This window comes from Pelophylax lessonae, assembly GCF_965119305.1.
Source record: "Pelophylax lessonae genome assembly, chromosome: 5".
NCBI lineage: Eukaryota > Metazoa > Chordata > Amphibia > Anura > Ranidae > Pelophylax > Pelophylax lessonae.
Genome location: NC_138772.1, coordinates 466,262,538 through 466,275,354, shown reverse-complemented (window position 1 = coordinate 466,275,354; position 12,817 = coordinate 466,262,538). Strand labels below are relative to the sequence as shown.

Below are 12,817 nucleotides of genomic sequence, written 5' to 3'. Positions count from 1 at the left end.
CACCGCTGATTGGTATTCTCAATTCCTTGGATATCTTTTTATATCCCTTTCCTGTTTTATACAGTTCAACTACCTTTTCCTGCAGATCCTTTGACAATTCTTTTGCTTTCCCCATGATTCAGAATCCAGAAACGTCAGTGCAGCACTGGATGAAAGATTTAAGGGTCTGTCAGAAGTCCAGAAACTCATTGACCTTTTATACACACACACTAATTACAAGCAAACAGATCACAGGTGAGGATAATTACCTTTATTAGCCATTGAAACCCACTTGTGTCAACTTGTGTGCATGTTATCAGGCCAAAATAACCAGGGTATGTAAACTTTTGATCAGGGTCATTTGGGTAGTTTCTGTTGTCATTATGATTTAAAAAGAGTAAACACATTTGATTGATAATAAATGGATTCAGCCAAACACTAACCATGAGTGAAAGAAAGGTTTTTGTGTTATCATTCATAGTCTCAGAAAAATGACCAAGAAATCATAAATTCTGCCACGGTATGTAAACTTATGAGCACAACTGTATATACAGTATCCAAATATCTGGAGAACTAACCACAGATCTCCTATAGATGTAGGCTGCCTCAAATCTTTGTGTCTCTTCATGTAATCCCAGCCAGACTCAATGTTGAGATCGGGATTCTGGGGGGCAAACCATCACTTTCCGGACTCCTTGTTCTTCTTTATGCTGAAGATAGCTCCTAATGACATCAGCTATATGTTATAGGGCCGCTGTTTTAATGTCCCAGGTTTTATTCCTGCTGGTGCAGCAGCCAGGCAAACAGAAACTTCACACTCTGACTCCAGAAACCACAGTCCATGGGGTTTGGCTTTTTCAAGTTTATTCCAATAATAACTTGGATGGGGTTCATGGAGCTGTGTGACGCTCCACATTACTAACAGGAACAATGAGGACATCCTTCCTTGTAGTAGCTCTGCCGAAAAGTCCCTTTAAACAGTGGGACATTAAATGGACAGTGCTGGGGCACCAATAGCAATGACCTTGGCCATGTAAGCCTTGTACTTTGTGCAGCACAGGTGATACAAGCGACAGTTACTGAAATTCTTACCCCTTTGGGTCAGTACTTACAGTGTCCTTCCAGCTTGGAATGTAAATCTCTGATTACAGCAAACAGGTTCACTCTGTAAACTCCCAAGGCAAGTTTTCAGTGGAGCCCCTCTTTAGTTCCTGGAGCAGTTTGTGGCTGAACATGCCCTATCAGCATGACTGGGATCCTGATGAGCAGCCTAGAACTTCAGCAAGACAGCCAGGAAGCTAGGCAGGCAGCCCTCTCCAGCTGGGAACATCTCCCCCTACACAAGAACCTTGGTCTCTGGGCAAGCTCTGGGGAAAATTCCCCTGCAATGGACAACTTCCATTGAAAAGTAAACAGCCCATTTGTCTTATGTAAATCAACCCCATTGCTTTTAATTTCATTGAAGAAAACATTAGCCAGTTAATATACTAAAAGTACAACCATACCATAACAGTAAAATGGTCCACTCCGTGCCTTCTTATGTTGGCAGTCAGTGATAATGTGCCCTGTTAAACGAGTTTAAATTATAAAGTGGCATTTTACATTCAGGGTTGCTGATAAGGGGTTACCACTGGTTCTCCTGTACGGGGCTCGGGCACAAAGGGGGTTCCCAGACAGCAAAGGGAATCAGATGTGGGCAGGACAGGGAGGGGGATCAGTGTGGTGGGGTGGCAATTGCAGGAACAATGCCCTGTGTGGCTCGCTTCAGCAGCTGAAAGCCAGTTTCTCCCCCTCTCCCTCCCGCTGGCTTTCAGCTGATGAAGGGAGAGATACACAGGGCATCATTCCTGTAATCCCCCCCCTCCCCTGCTCCACATGGATCCCCTTCCCTGTCCACATCTATTTCCCCCTGCTGTGTGCCCGCCACCCCCCTCCAAACAGCGCTTCCAGCTTCCCTTGCCCATCAGCTGCTGCGGGGGGATGTTCGGGATGAAGAGCCCATTTACCCGCCCCTTACTTTTCTGAATGAACACAGTGAGGGATCTGTACCAATTACTGTGTTTATTCATAACTGAACCATAGTAAACCATGTACTATGCTTCAGTGTATGAATAAACAGGAGCCTCTTTGTCCTGTTCATTCATCTGCAGTACAGCCGAAGCTGCAGAAAGGAGATGGGGAATGTGTTTCATCATTCCCTTTTCTCTGTCTCAAAAGTGAAACTTCAGACCCCTGATATCTCACCTAAGTCCCGCCCCAACAGCATTATGAAAAAAAATGTAAAAAATAATAAAAAAATAAAATTGTAAAAATTATTAAAAAATTTATAAAACGAGTGACATTGCCCAATGCTCTACTGACACCATCCACTGACCCTAAAAAAAAAAAAAATTGCATTAAATAATAAAAAAATTTTTAAGAATAATTAACAATGTAAAAAATATAAAAAAAAAATGAAGGGCTCATTTACACGGGTTCTCTTGCATATACAGTGTAAATGAATGGTTTGTTTGTTTGGCTGGAGCTGCCATTTACTCCATGAGGATACAGCAGTTGTATGAACACAGTCGCAGATCCTAATTTGATAAGTGTGCAGGTGTCGATGAGGGTCCTCAAATACACACTGTCAGTGTTTGGGGGCCATAGACCTGCATTCACATACCTGTTAAATTATGACCTATGGCTGTATTTGTACAGTTGCTGTGTCCCCATAGCGTAACATGGGCTGCCTGCACACAAGAGCCACATTAAAAAAGTACACCAATTCACATTGTACAGGCCCAAGCACCTATGTAAATGAGCCCCAAGGCCTCATTTAAACACAGAACTTTATTTATCAACTCAATACAATTTTATCTTTTAGATTTAGCAGGAATTTAGTAGGTTAAATATTTGTGTTGGCTAATAGTGATTTAGTGTATTTTTTTATGGAACTATCATTTTGATATTTTCAGTGGTAGGGGGTGGTGGCCATGTCAGGTAAGTTGTATGGAGCCCCATGATTTCTAACAACAGCCCTGTTCACATTAATGCCAGTGGGGCCCTATTTTGTTGATAGACAGGGGGAGCTAAAAAGATAATTGATGTTTGTGAGTTACTTACCTAAGAGAAATGACATTTACTATCTTCGGCTGCCGGCTCTCCTGAGTAAAGCCACAATCAGGACTATGTTGGCAGCATCAGGCCAAATATCAGTACATCCAATTGTGCCCACACTGCACCTCTTGTCTTTTGGTACCTAGAGTAAAGTACATAGGTGGGGGAATTAATAAAAGACTCGACTTGACTTTGACTTGGTATTCATGACTTGAGACTTGACTTTGACTTGAGACATATGACTCAAAAGGACTTTACTTTTTTAAGTTACTAAATATTTGCATTTTCTAAAGATGTGTTAAAGCCAAATGAATGTGCCTGTTATGTTTCTGACACCACAGTCACTTAAAACACCTCAGTGTGTTCTGATTTTTAGGACACTGACTGTTTAACAATGGAAATACTTAACATGTTTTTAGTGACTGTGGTGTTGAAACATGACCGGACCAAGGATTTTGAGCTGTTTGGGTATTCAAAGTGTTTCTTTAATATGCGAAGAAAAAAGCACTAAGCCGTTTTGTTAATGTTGAAAACAAAACAAAACCTTTCCTGACCACTGACTTTTAACTGATTTAAAGGTGAAAATTGGGGTAGATCAGTATTTTGACTTGATTTGTGACTTGACCAAAATAAATGACTTGACTTGCTTGACTTCTAGCAGGGACTCGACTTGACTTGCTTGCTTTTCGCCACGGTAACTTGGGACTTGCTTGAGACTTGAAGGTTAAGACTTGAGACTTGCTTGTGACTTGCACATGTGTGACTTACTCCCATGTCTGGTAAAGTGTACCGGCCACCCTGCCCTTAGTATACCACTGCCATAACTTTATAGAAACTCTGTCATTCATTCGTTTTATTGAATTTAGTAAACACAACTATTGTTTTTTTCAGCCTTGGCCCAGTGTTTCAAATCTTGCAAAGGACTTTATAGACCATTTGCTCAATGTGGACTCCAATGACCGACTGACAGCTAGAGATGCCATACAGCACCCTTGGATCAAAACTATGGCTGCATCTTCTTCCATGAAGAATCTACACAGGTCTATCTCTCAAAACCTGAGAAGAAGAGTCTCTTCACGTTGTCTGAGCTCCAAGTCAGAGCACTCCATGAGATCGGGTCATTCCAACAAGTCTCGACGTATGAGAGAAATGATGGAACGTAACTTACGTTACCAAGCACACGTTGTGAGCAGTGATGTTATTTAATCAGTGTTGCCGCTCACCAATTTACAGTTGTCATTATTTAGAGCCAATTCTGGTTTGTATCACCCTTCATCCTATACTTCTCATGCACTTTATTAGGGAGATATCCAATCAGTCATTCCTGTCCCCACCTTATCCTACAAACCTATAAAGTAGGTGTTACTCTCTCTCATCTAATCCACAATTATTTATTTACTCTACATTGTGGAAAATTTATCAGAAGAGCATGAATCCATCACTTAACTCTTTGCAACTGGGTGGAAATCAGAATACAAGGGAAGAGATCAGACTTTTGGAGGACCTGAGAGATCTAAAAAGTCAGCAGGCCACATTCTTCCCAACAACCACACAAAACTGAAATGTAACTTTTGAATAGAGCTGGTCTTGAATATTGAAAGATATTTTAATGGATATATCTAGTTTACTTTCCACAGTCGGCTGATGTCTTGAGGCATATCAAGTCTCAAACAGAACTGGGACAGATTTATATAAAATGTAGATAAGGAAACTAGGTGTACTGTTGCTTAGCAACCAATAAAATTCCTGTTCATTTTATCCTTCAAGTAAAGCACGTTTGAACTCTATTTGCAATGTGTTACAAAGATACTTTAACCTACCATATGTGACAGCATAAAAGTTACATGAACAGCATATTTTCAAGCAGACTTTGAAGCTGGATTTACCTATGCAGCAATATGGCTGCTTAAACTTTGTATAATGCTGCACCACGAGGGATGCAAATATTCTAGAAATGTATGTGCTGTCTATAAATGTTCAGCCTTATTAATTGTTTTCTGAGTCCTTGAAAAACACTAACATCCTTTTCAGTGAGTCGTAATGTTTTTTTTGATAATAGAGGTAAAGTCCGTACACGTCAGAGTACCAGTGTTAATTTCGTCAACAAAAACGTTTTCGTCAAAATTTTCATCAGTGGCATTTTTACAGTGACGAGAACTAAACGAAAAGTACAGCACATTTTTGTCTGCTGAGGAAAACTATGACAAAAATCAAATCCGTTTTCGTTAACAAACGAAAACGGGATAAAAATGTGAGGCAGGGACGTTTACTAACTTCCGGTTTTCACTGAGCTTCGTCTGAGTGAGTTGAAGCGACTGTGTGCACCATCCATGATGACTGCCAGAGACCAGAGCACTGTGCATTACAGGCCGTTCCTTAGACCTCAGACCACCATCCAGCACTGTGCAGCATTAAAAGCCTCCTCTGACCAGTGACCACCGGCATGGTGGCATCCAGAGCACTGTGCATTACAGGCCGTTCCTTTACCTCAGACCACCATCCAGCACTGTGCAGCATTACAAGCCTCCTCTGACCAGTGACCACCGGCATGGTGGCATCCAGAGCACTGTGCATTACAGGCCATCCCTTAGACCTGGGACCGCCATCCAGCACTGTACAGCATTACAGGCCTCCTCTGACCATTGACCACCGGCATGGTGGCATCCAGAGCATTGTGCATTACAGGCCGTTCCTTAGACATCAGACCACCATCCAGCACTGTGTAGCATTACAAGCCTCCTCTGACCAGTGACCACCGGCATGGTGGCATCCAGAGCACTGTGCACTACAGGCCATCCCTTAGACCTGGGACCACCATCCAGCACTGTGCAGCATTACAAGCCTCTGACCATTGACCACCGGCATGGTGGCATTCAGAGCACTGTGCATTACAGGCCATCCCTCAGACCCGAGACCACCATCAGGCCTTCTCAGACCAACATCCAGAGCATTCTGCAGCATTACAGGCTTCCTCAGACCACCATCCAGTGGCTAGATCTGTATCTGTGAGTTTGTTCAAACATTAACACCATAAATAATAACATGATATCAGATTTTTTTACTCCAGGATTATATAATGAGTTTGGAAATTCTATAGAAATGCTTAAATAATGCATTACAATTTCACTAAACTCATTGGATTTTAGTTGGCTAAAATTATTTAATTCCAATAAAATGTACTGGAGATTTTAGTCGATGACTAAAATGGGACTAAAACTAAAATGGCATTTCATTCAAAGACTATGACTGAAACTAAATCAATTGCAGATGACTAAAATGGAACTAAAACTAAAATGTCATTTTAGTCAAAAGACTATAACTAAAACTAACTCAAAATTTGATTCCAAAATTAACACTGCATGGAACTCTCTGTCTACAGTGTCATGTAAAGCTGCCTGAACCTTTCTTCTATTACACACATTAATTGAATCCTCCATTTAGACTGCCACTGTGTTCACACTTCCTCCATGTTCTCAAATTAAAAGAGAATTTGCCTCTATACACATTTAGAGCCAGGTTGTCTTATGAGAACTCTCTCAAGTTGGTATAGGTAGTGGCTGACTGAAGTGGGGGTACCATGGTAGGACTTTGTGTGACATATAGATTATTAATTTTTACTCATTCATGTGTGCTTTGTATATAGTTAAATGAAGTTTTGTAGATGCTAAATTAACTTTTGCTTTTTCAACAGAGAAAATAAATATAAAAGTTCAGCTTGTCTTTTTTTTTCATTTGTGTTTCCTAAAATACTGATAAGCATGGGATTTTGGGGCCTCAAAAATAGTCCCCCAGATCATGCAGGGGCTGCAAATTTCAATAATATGCTCGACCTTGACTATCAACATAGGAAAGCTACTGCTACAACTTTGACATATCAACTAAACAGTGATTCTAGTATAGGAAGAGAACTATTTTGTCTCCGATCACAGAAGACATGTGACCACTCATTAAAGTTGGTCAAGAAGCAATTTAACCCTAAACTGTGTAAGGGGTTCTTTACCGTTAGAGCGGTAAGGATGTGGAACTCCCTTTCACAATTTGTGGTGTCAGCTGGGAGTGTCCATAATAAAAAAAAAATCTTAGATAGGCATCTCAGCAAGCGCAATGTCTATTGGCTCTTATTACCAAAGAAATAGACAATCAGCCTCCTGGATTATACATACAGCCATCCTGCCCCATGCCTTTCTACTTCAGGTTTTTCTCTGTTTTTCACAGACAGTCTTTATACATCCTAGTGTGCACAGTATGCAGCCCCTTACCACTTTCACTCTCAGAGCCCTCCTGACTCCTGGCAGTGACCTCAGGCTTGGGTCTCCAGCTTTCACAGTGCACCCATGCACTCTCTGGCTTCTCCCCTGCATGTCTGGACTCCTTGGGAGGGTGGAGCTCAGAACCATGGTCAGGTCACTACTAATAACTCAGCAGACACCTGACCAATCAATGAGCTGGTGGTTCACAAAATCAGGACCCAGGACTGGGGATTTCATCCCACCCAGATCGCTAAGGAATCCCTGGGCTCCAGGTCCCAAAGTGGACATTTCTAAACAGTGAGGAAACTGATAAGCCAGTTTCCTCCCAAATAAGCAGAGTCTCTGGAGCCCCTCAGCTTGCCTGGCTGAGAATTCTGCATCATAACCCTGGTGGGGTACCACACTGCCACATATATACAGTATATATTTATATATAAATTTGTGGGTGTAGGTTACACATATTTTGTGGTGCAACATACTGTCCAGTAGAGATGAATGGATCTTGGCAAGTGCTCTGCTAAAGATTAGGTGGAGCAGACATCAAATATTCACGCTTTACCCAATCCACTGGACCAAATCCATTGGACCTCTTACTAGTTCCATCTTGGTTTTGCAGAGCACACAATGCTCCCTTATTACTATCACTGCAAGAAACCTAACCTTTGGAAAGCAGTTTGAGTGGGATTGCACTTTTAGAATAATGGCACAAGATTTCCTTACCTTCTGTGATGTTATAGCCCGCAATGAGAAGTACTGTAATATTCAGCAAGTATATTGAAGGGTAGAGGATGCTATGCACTGTGGTTGCCACCTTTTTCTCTGTGCAATGGTGAATAGACGTGGGAGAGAAGTGTTAGTGCCAAAAGTGAGTGTGACTTATTTAAAGCATGTATGACTAAATAGGCATGACTGCCGCACTGTAAATATAGGTACATATTCTTGTAGGAGATAATTAGGAATTCAGTGAGTGTGTAGGAAATCTGAAATGCAATGCATGCAGTCACATCATACCTGCTTGTAGGCTACTGCAGGTTAAAGCTGAAGTTTAGGTATGATTGTCATTGCATAGTTACGTTGGTTCAGCTTGGACCAATGTAAATATGCATATTTCATACCTGAGGGTCCACTAGGGAAGGATGACAATCACTGTAGTTGTTGCTGCTATTACAGTGATCACCATAATCTTCAAAGTCCTGTGCCAAGTGGTTTCCTTTCTGCAAAGTCACCATAGGGGTTGCTTGCTCAGCACTGCTGCAACTTACTGAATAACTTGAATCTTTTCAAAGAATACGAAGACAAGATCACCATGACACCACTACCTCTCCTGTCCACTTCGACCAATCAGAGCTCTCCTTGTATTCATTAAACAAAATACAAGGCATTTTGCTAATGGCAGTGTTGCCAAGCGATTGATCCCCTGTAATCACTGTAATGCAGAAGGGAAGTCACTCAATATCAGACCTGGAAGATTGCCGTGATCACTATGGTAGCAGCATCTATTACAGTGATTGTCAGCTTCCCGAAGACCACACTGGTCCCTCAGGCATGAGATCTGCATACTTTTATTGGGTGAGGCTGGACCAATGTAACTGTTCTGTCTCTCTAATGTACTGTAAGTACTTGAATGTGATCTTTATACAGGATCCAGTTGTGGGAAGATAGCTATAACTTACAGTCTCAGTACAATTAGCAGTCAATCTAAATGACATCTTGCAGATTGGTGAAAGCTTTGATCTATACTTGTGCAGATCTTCACAAATGAACATCAGAAAGGTCAAAAAATCATAGTATGTCTAGTTCTAATAACTACTTGTGCTCAGAACAGAAACTAAAGACACACTGAAAAGAGGGCGGGACTAGCTAAACAGAGCATCTTCTAGCTATGGAGTGAGGTAGGGATAAAATTAATTAAATTGTTTAATGAATATATAGATATATTTCTAACAGGCTTTGAAAGAGAGAGAAATTAAAAAAAAAAAAAATGTTTTCTTTTCCTTTCTCTTCTTTCCCTCTTTTTGATTTGAACTGATATCACAGGGGTGATTATGTGATGTGTTTCTAACTGCATTGTAATGTTATATTTTTTGTATACCTTAATAAAAATTCCTATTGATAAAAAAAAATAATAATTAAGGCAAACAAACAACAATGCACGTGTAACATAATAGTAATTATGCAACAAATGTATGTCATACCTGGATGTTTGAACTTGAAGGAGCAGACAGAAGATGGTTATCTGAGGCTAGAGCCCAGAAAGTAGAGGGCTACTGGGTGATGGTGTAGAACAACAAAAAAAAAAAGGACAACTTTTAGCTCTTTGACAAAGTCAGGCTACTTTTTAAAACAGGATTGTTCAATGGTAACCCTACTGTGTACTCTGCAATTGGAAATGTTGATTTGCAAGTGAAGTTGACCTTACCAGTTTACTTAATTAGTGGGGTAAATTGGTGATCCATGGAGAACATTTGAATCTAGGTGTTCATGAACATTATCATCCATCACTGCAGCATATAACTCCACCTACAACATGCCATACTGAATCTATCCACTTGCGAGGGAGCTAAGAACATGCATACTACTCCCAGTAAACCGGCAAGAAAATCGAAGGTCTGATGTGCAAAATTTAAAATGCCAGAATTATTGAAGAAAAACGTGTTGTTAATCACCTTGGGGACATTTCTTTAATTTGTGAACAGTAAACTCATCAAATCATCTGGATAGTTAGCTTGAAAATACCAGATAACCTCACTTGATGTGTTAACAGATAATTATACTCTCAAACTAAATGCTTTGACATTGTTCTGCACAGGAGCTAATCTTTAAAAGAGACTGGATTTAGAGCTCAGGCTGTTCCTTGAATATATTATTGATTAAGTGATTAGCCGTTATAATGAGAATTGATGATTTAGAAGTCAGGCCACAGTCTTAGGAAACTGATGGCAAGCTGGGGGCTTTTGAGCAATTTTAAGGCATTCATTTCCAGCATTAATTAATGTATATAAAATGTATGTAGGTTTTGGGAGAAAAGGGGATCCAGGTGTCAAACACGTGTCGAACTAAAGTATGAACAGTCTCTCAATATGGCTTAGTAAGTGAGCAGTGCCATAATACAGGTGCAATTCAAAAAATTAGAATATCAACAAAAAATTTATTTATTTCAGTAATTCAATTAAAAAAACACAGAGTGATCTATTTCAAGCATTTCTTTTTTTTTTTTTCATTTTAATAATTATGGCGTACAGCTAGTGAAAACCCAAGATTCGCCTTTTGTATAAATTACTGCATCAATGTGGCATGATTTGGAGAGCCATGTCATCTGCTGGTGTTGGTTCACTGTGTTTTATTAAGTCCAAAGTCAGCGCAGCCATCTACCAGGAAATTCTAGAGTACTTCATGCTTCCCTCTGCTGACCAGATTTAGCCCCGGTTCACACACGAATTCGCAGCCTGTTCCCGCATCGCAAACGCACCCCCGGCAGTTCACACTGCCATATGCGATACGCTGGGGGTGTCAATGTAATCTTAACGACACCCCCAGTTTGATCGCATATCGCAGTGCGATCTTGCAGTTCGCACAGGATCAGATCGCACAAGTGTGAACCGCTGTGCGATCCGATCCTGATGCGGCTGCAAAAAAGGGTCCTGTGCGTGTTTGCTGCGGGTGCGGTGCGAATTTAGCCATACAAAGTGTATGGCTAAACTCGCACCGCACAGCCGATCGCATGTAATGAAGGAGCAGTGCGCTCCGACATTACATGCGAACGCCGCAGCCGCATGAGTGTGAACCGGCTCTTAGGGAGATGCTGATTTCATTTTCCAGCAGGACATGGCATCTGCCCACACTGCCAAAAGTACCAATACCTGGTTTAATAAACATGGTATCACTGTGCTTGATTGGCCAGCAAACTCACCTGATCTAAACCCCATAGAGAATCTGTGGGGTATTGTCAAGAGGAAAATCAGAGACACCAGACCCATCAATGCAGACGAGCTAAAGGCCGCTATCAAAGCAACCTGGGCTTCCACAACACCTCAGCAGTGCCACAGGCTGGTCGTCGCCTGTGATACCGCATTGATGCAGTAATTCTTGGAAAAGGAGCCCTTACCAAGTATTGATATAATACATACTATATTGTACATGGACATACTTTTCAGGAAGCCAACATTTCTGTATTAAAAATCCTTTTTTTATTGGTCTTATGTAATATTCAAATTTTCTGAGATACTGAATTTTGGGTTTTCACTAGCAGTAAACCATAATCATCAAAATTAAAAAAAAAAATGCTTGAAATATATTACTATATGTGTAACGCATCAATATAAAATATATGAGTTTCACCTTTTGAATTGAATTACTGAAATATATTAACTTTTTGATGATATTCAATTTTTTTGAGTTCTTTCTTAGAATGTCAAAATCTATAATTTGGCATTGGGTATATAGCATGTAGCAGTTCTGGGGTTCGATACCAATGGAGAAGTATTATACATAGATTTTCTTTCTATAATGTGCATATCAAACCATTTTATTTTTCTCCAATAAGATTTATAGTGTCTATAAAGATATTTTTAATGAATTTCTATAAACAAAACCGTTGTCAAGTTTTACTTTGCAATAATTTTTATTGATTTTAAAGAACATAGGGTAATCATACATTACAAAAACGTAATAAACACAATTGGGGTTTACAACATCTATTACAAGTAATCAGTCTTAATGCATAGAACATAATCTTATTCTCAGGAGCTCAACGACAGGTAGACAGGGGAGTATTCCTCACCTGGTCTCTCAATGTGACCAGGGGGTTCCACTTCCTTGTCATGTTTTACTACCATTCGGGGCTTGATTAGAGGGATACAGCAATGTTGTACGGAACACCTCCAGGTTTCCATATTGCATTGAATTTTACAGAAAACTACAGTACTGCAGATTGAAAAGCAAAGGTCATTATTAATTACATTCAATTTAGTGATCGACGGATTATTGGCAACACCGATATATCGGTGGCCGATGTGCACTTTCCCCGATATATCAGAATCGGCCTTTGGATTTACCGATATTGCTGATATTTTGGGAAAGTGCTGTACCGAAGTGATGCCTGCAGCTAGAGGCATCACCCCGGTACCAGCGTTCATAGCCTACGGTCAGCTGTCTTGTAATGACAACCGATGTGGCTGAGAAGCAGCTTGGCTATCATTCCAAGGAGCAGGAGTGGACATCCCCCCTCCCGCCGCCTTCCATGGCTCACCCGGGTCTCCCGTCCCACCGGAAGACCCTGGCATCCTACCTTCAGGGCCGCCGAAGAGAAGACACGATCAAAGCCGTATTCGGCTCTGACCGGGTCTCCATTTTCTTTAATATGGCGCCGAGTACCCGGAAGTGATGTCATGATATGACATCACTTCCGGGTACTGGCGGCGCTGAATTAAAAAAACTTCCAGCATTCAAAACAGCCAAACTTGGCGTTTTTAATGCTTTTAAGTGCAGAGGAG

At 40.9% G+C, this 12,817-nt stretch overlaps 1 protein-coding gene across 1 annotated transcript in view; it reads left to right on the top strand.

The window, feature by feature from the left end:
- The window catches only part of PSKH2 (protein serine kinase H2), a 40,179-nt gene extending 35,028 nt beyond the window's left edge, over positions 1 to 5,151 (top strand). Inside the window, exon 3 of the mRNA XM_082258090.1 lies at positions 3,967 to 5,151. Within this exon, the coding sequence (XP_082114216.1) occupies positions 3,967 to 4,281 (315 nt within the window). The 3' untranslated portion in view covers positions 4,282 to 5,151. The remainder of the gene's footprint in view (positions 1 to 3,966) is intronic.
- Positions 5,152 to 12,817: the final 7,666 nt, after the last annotated feature.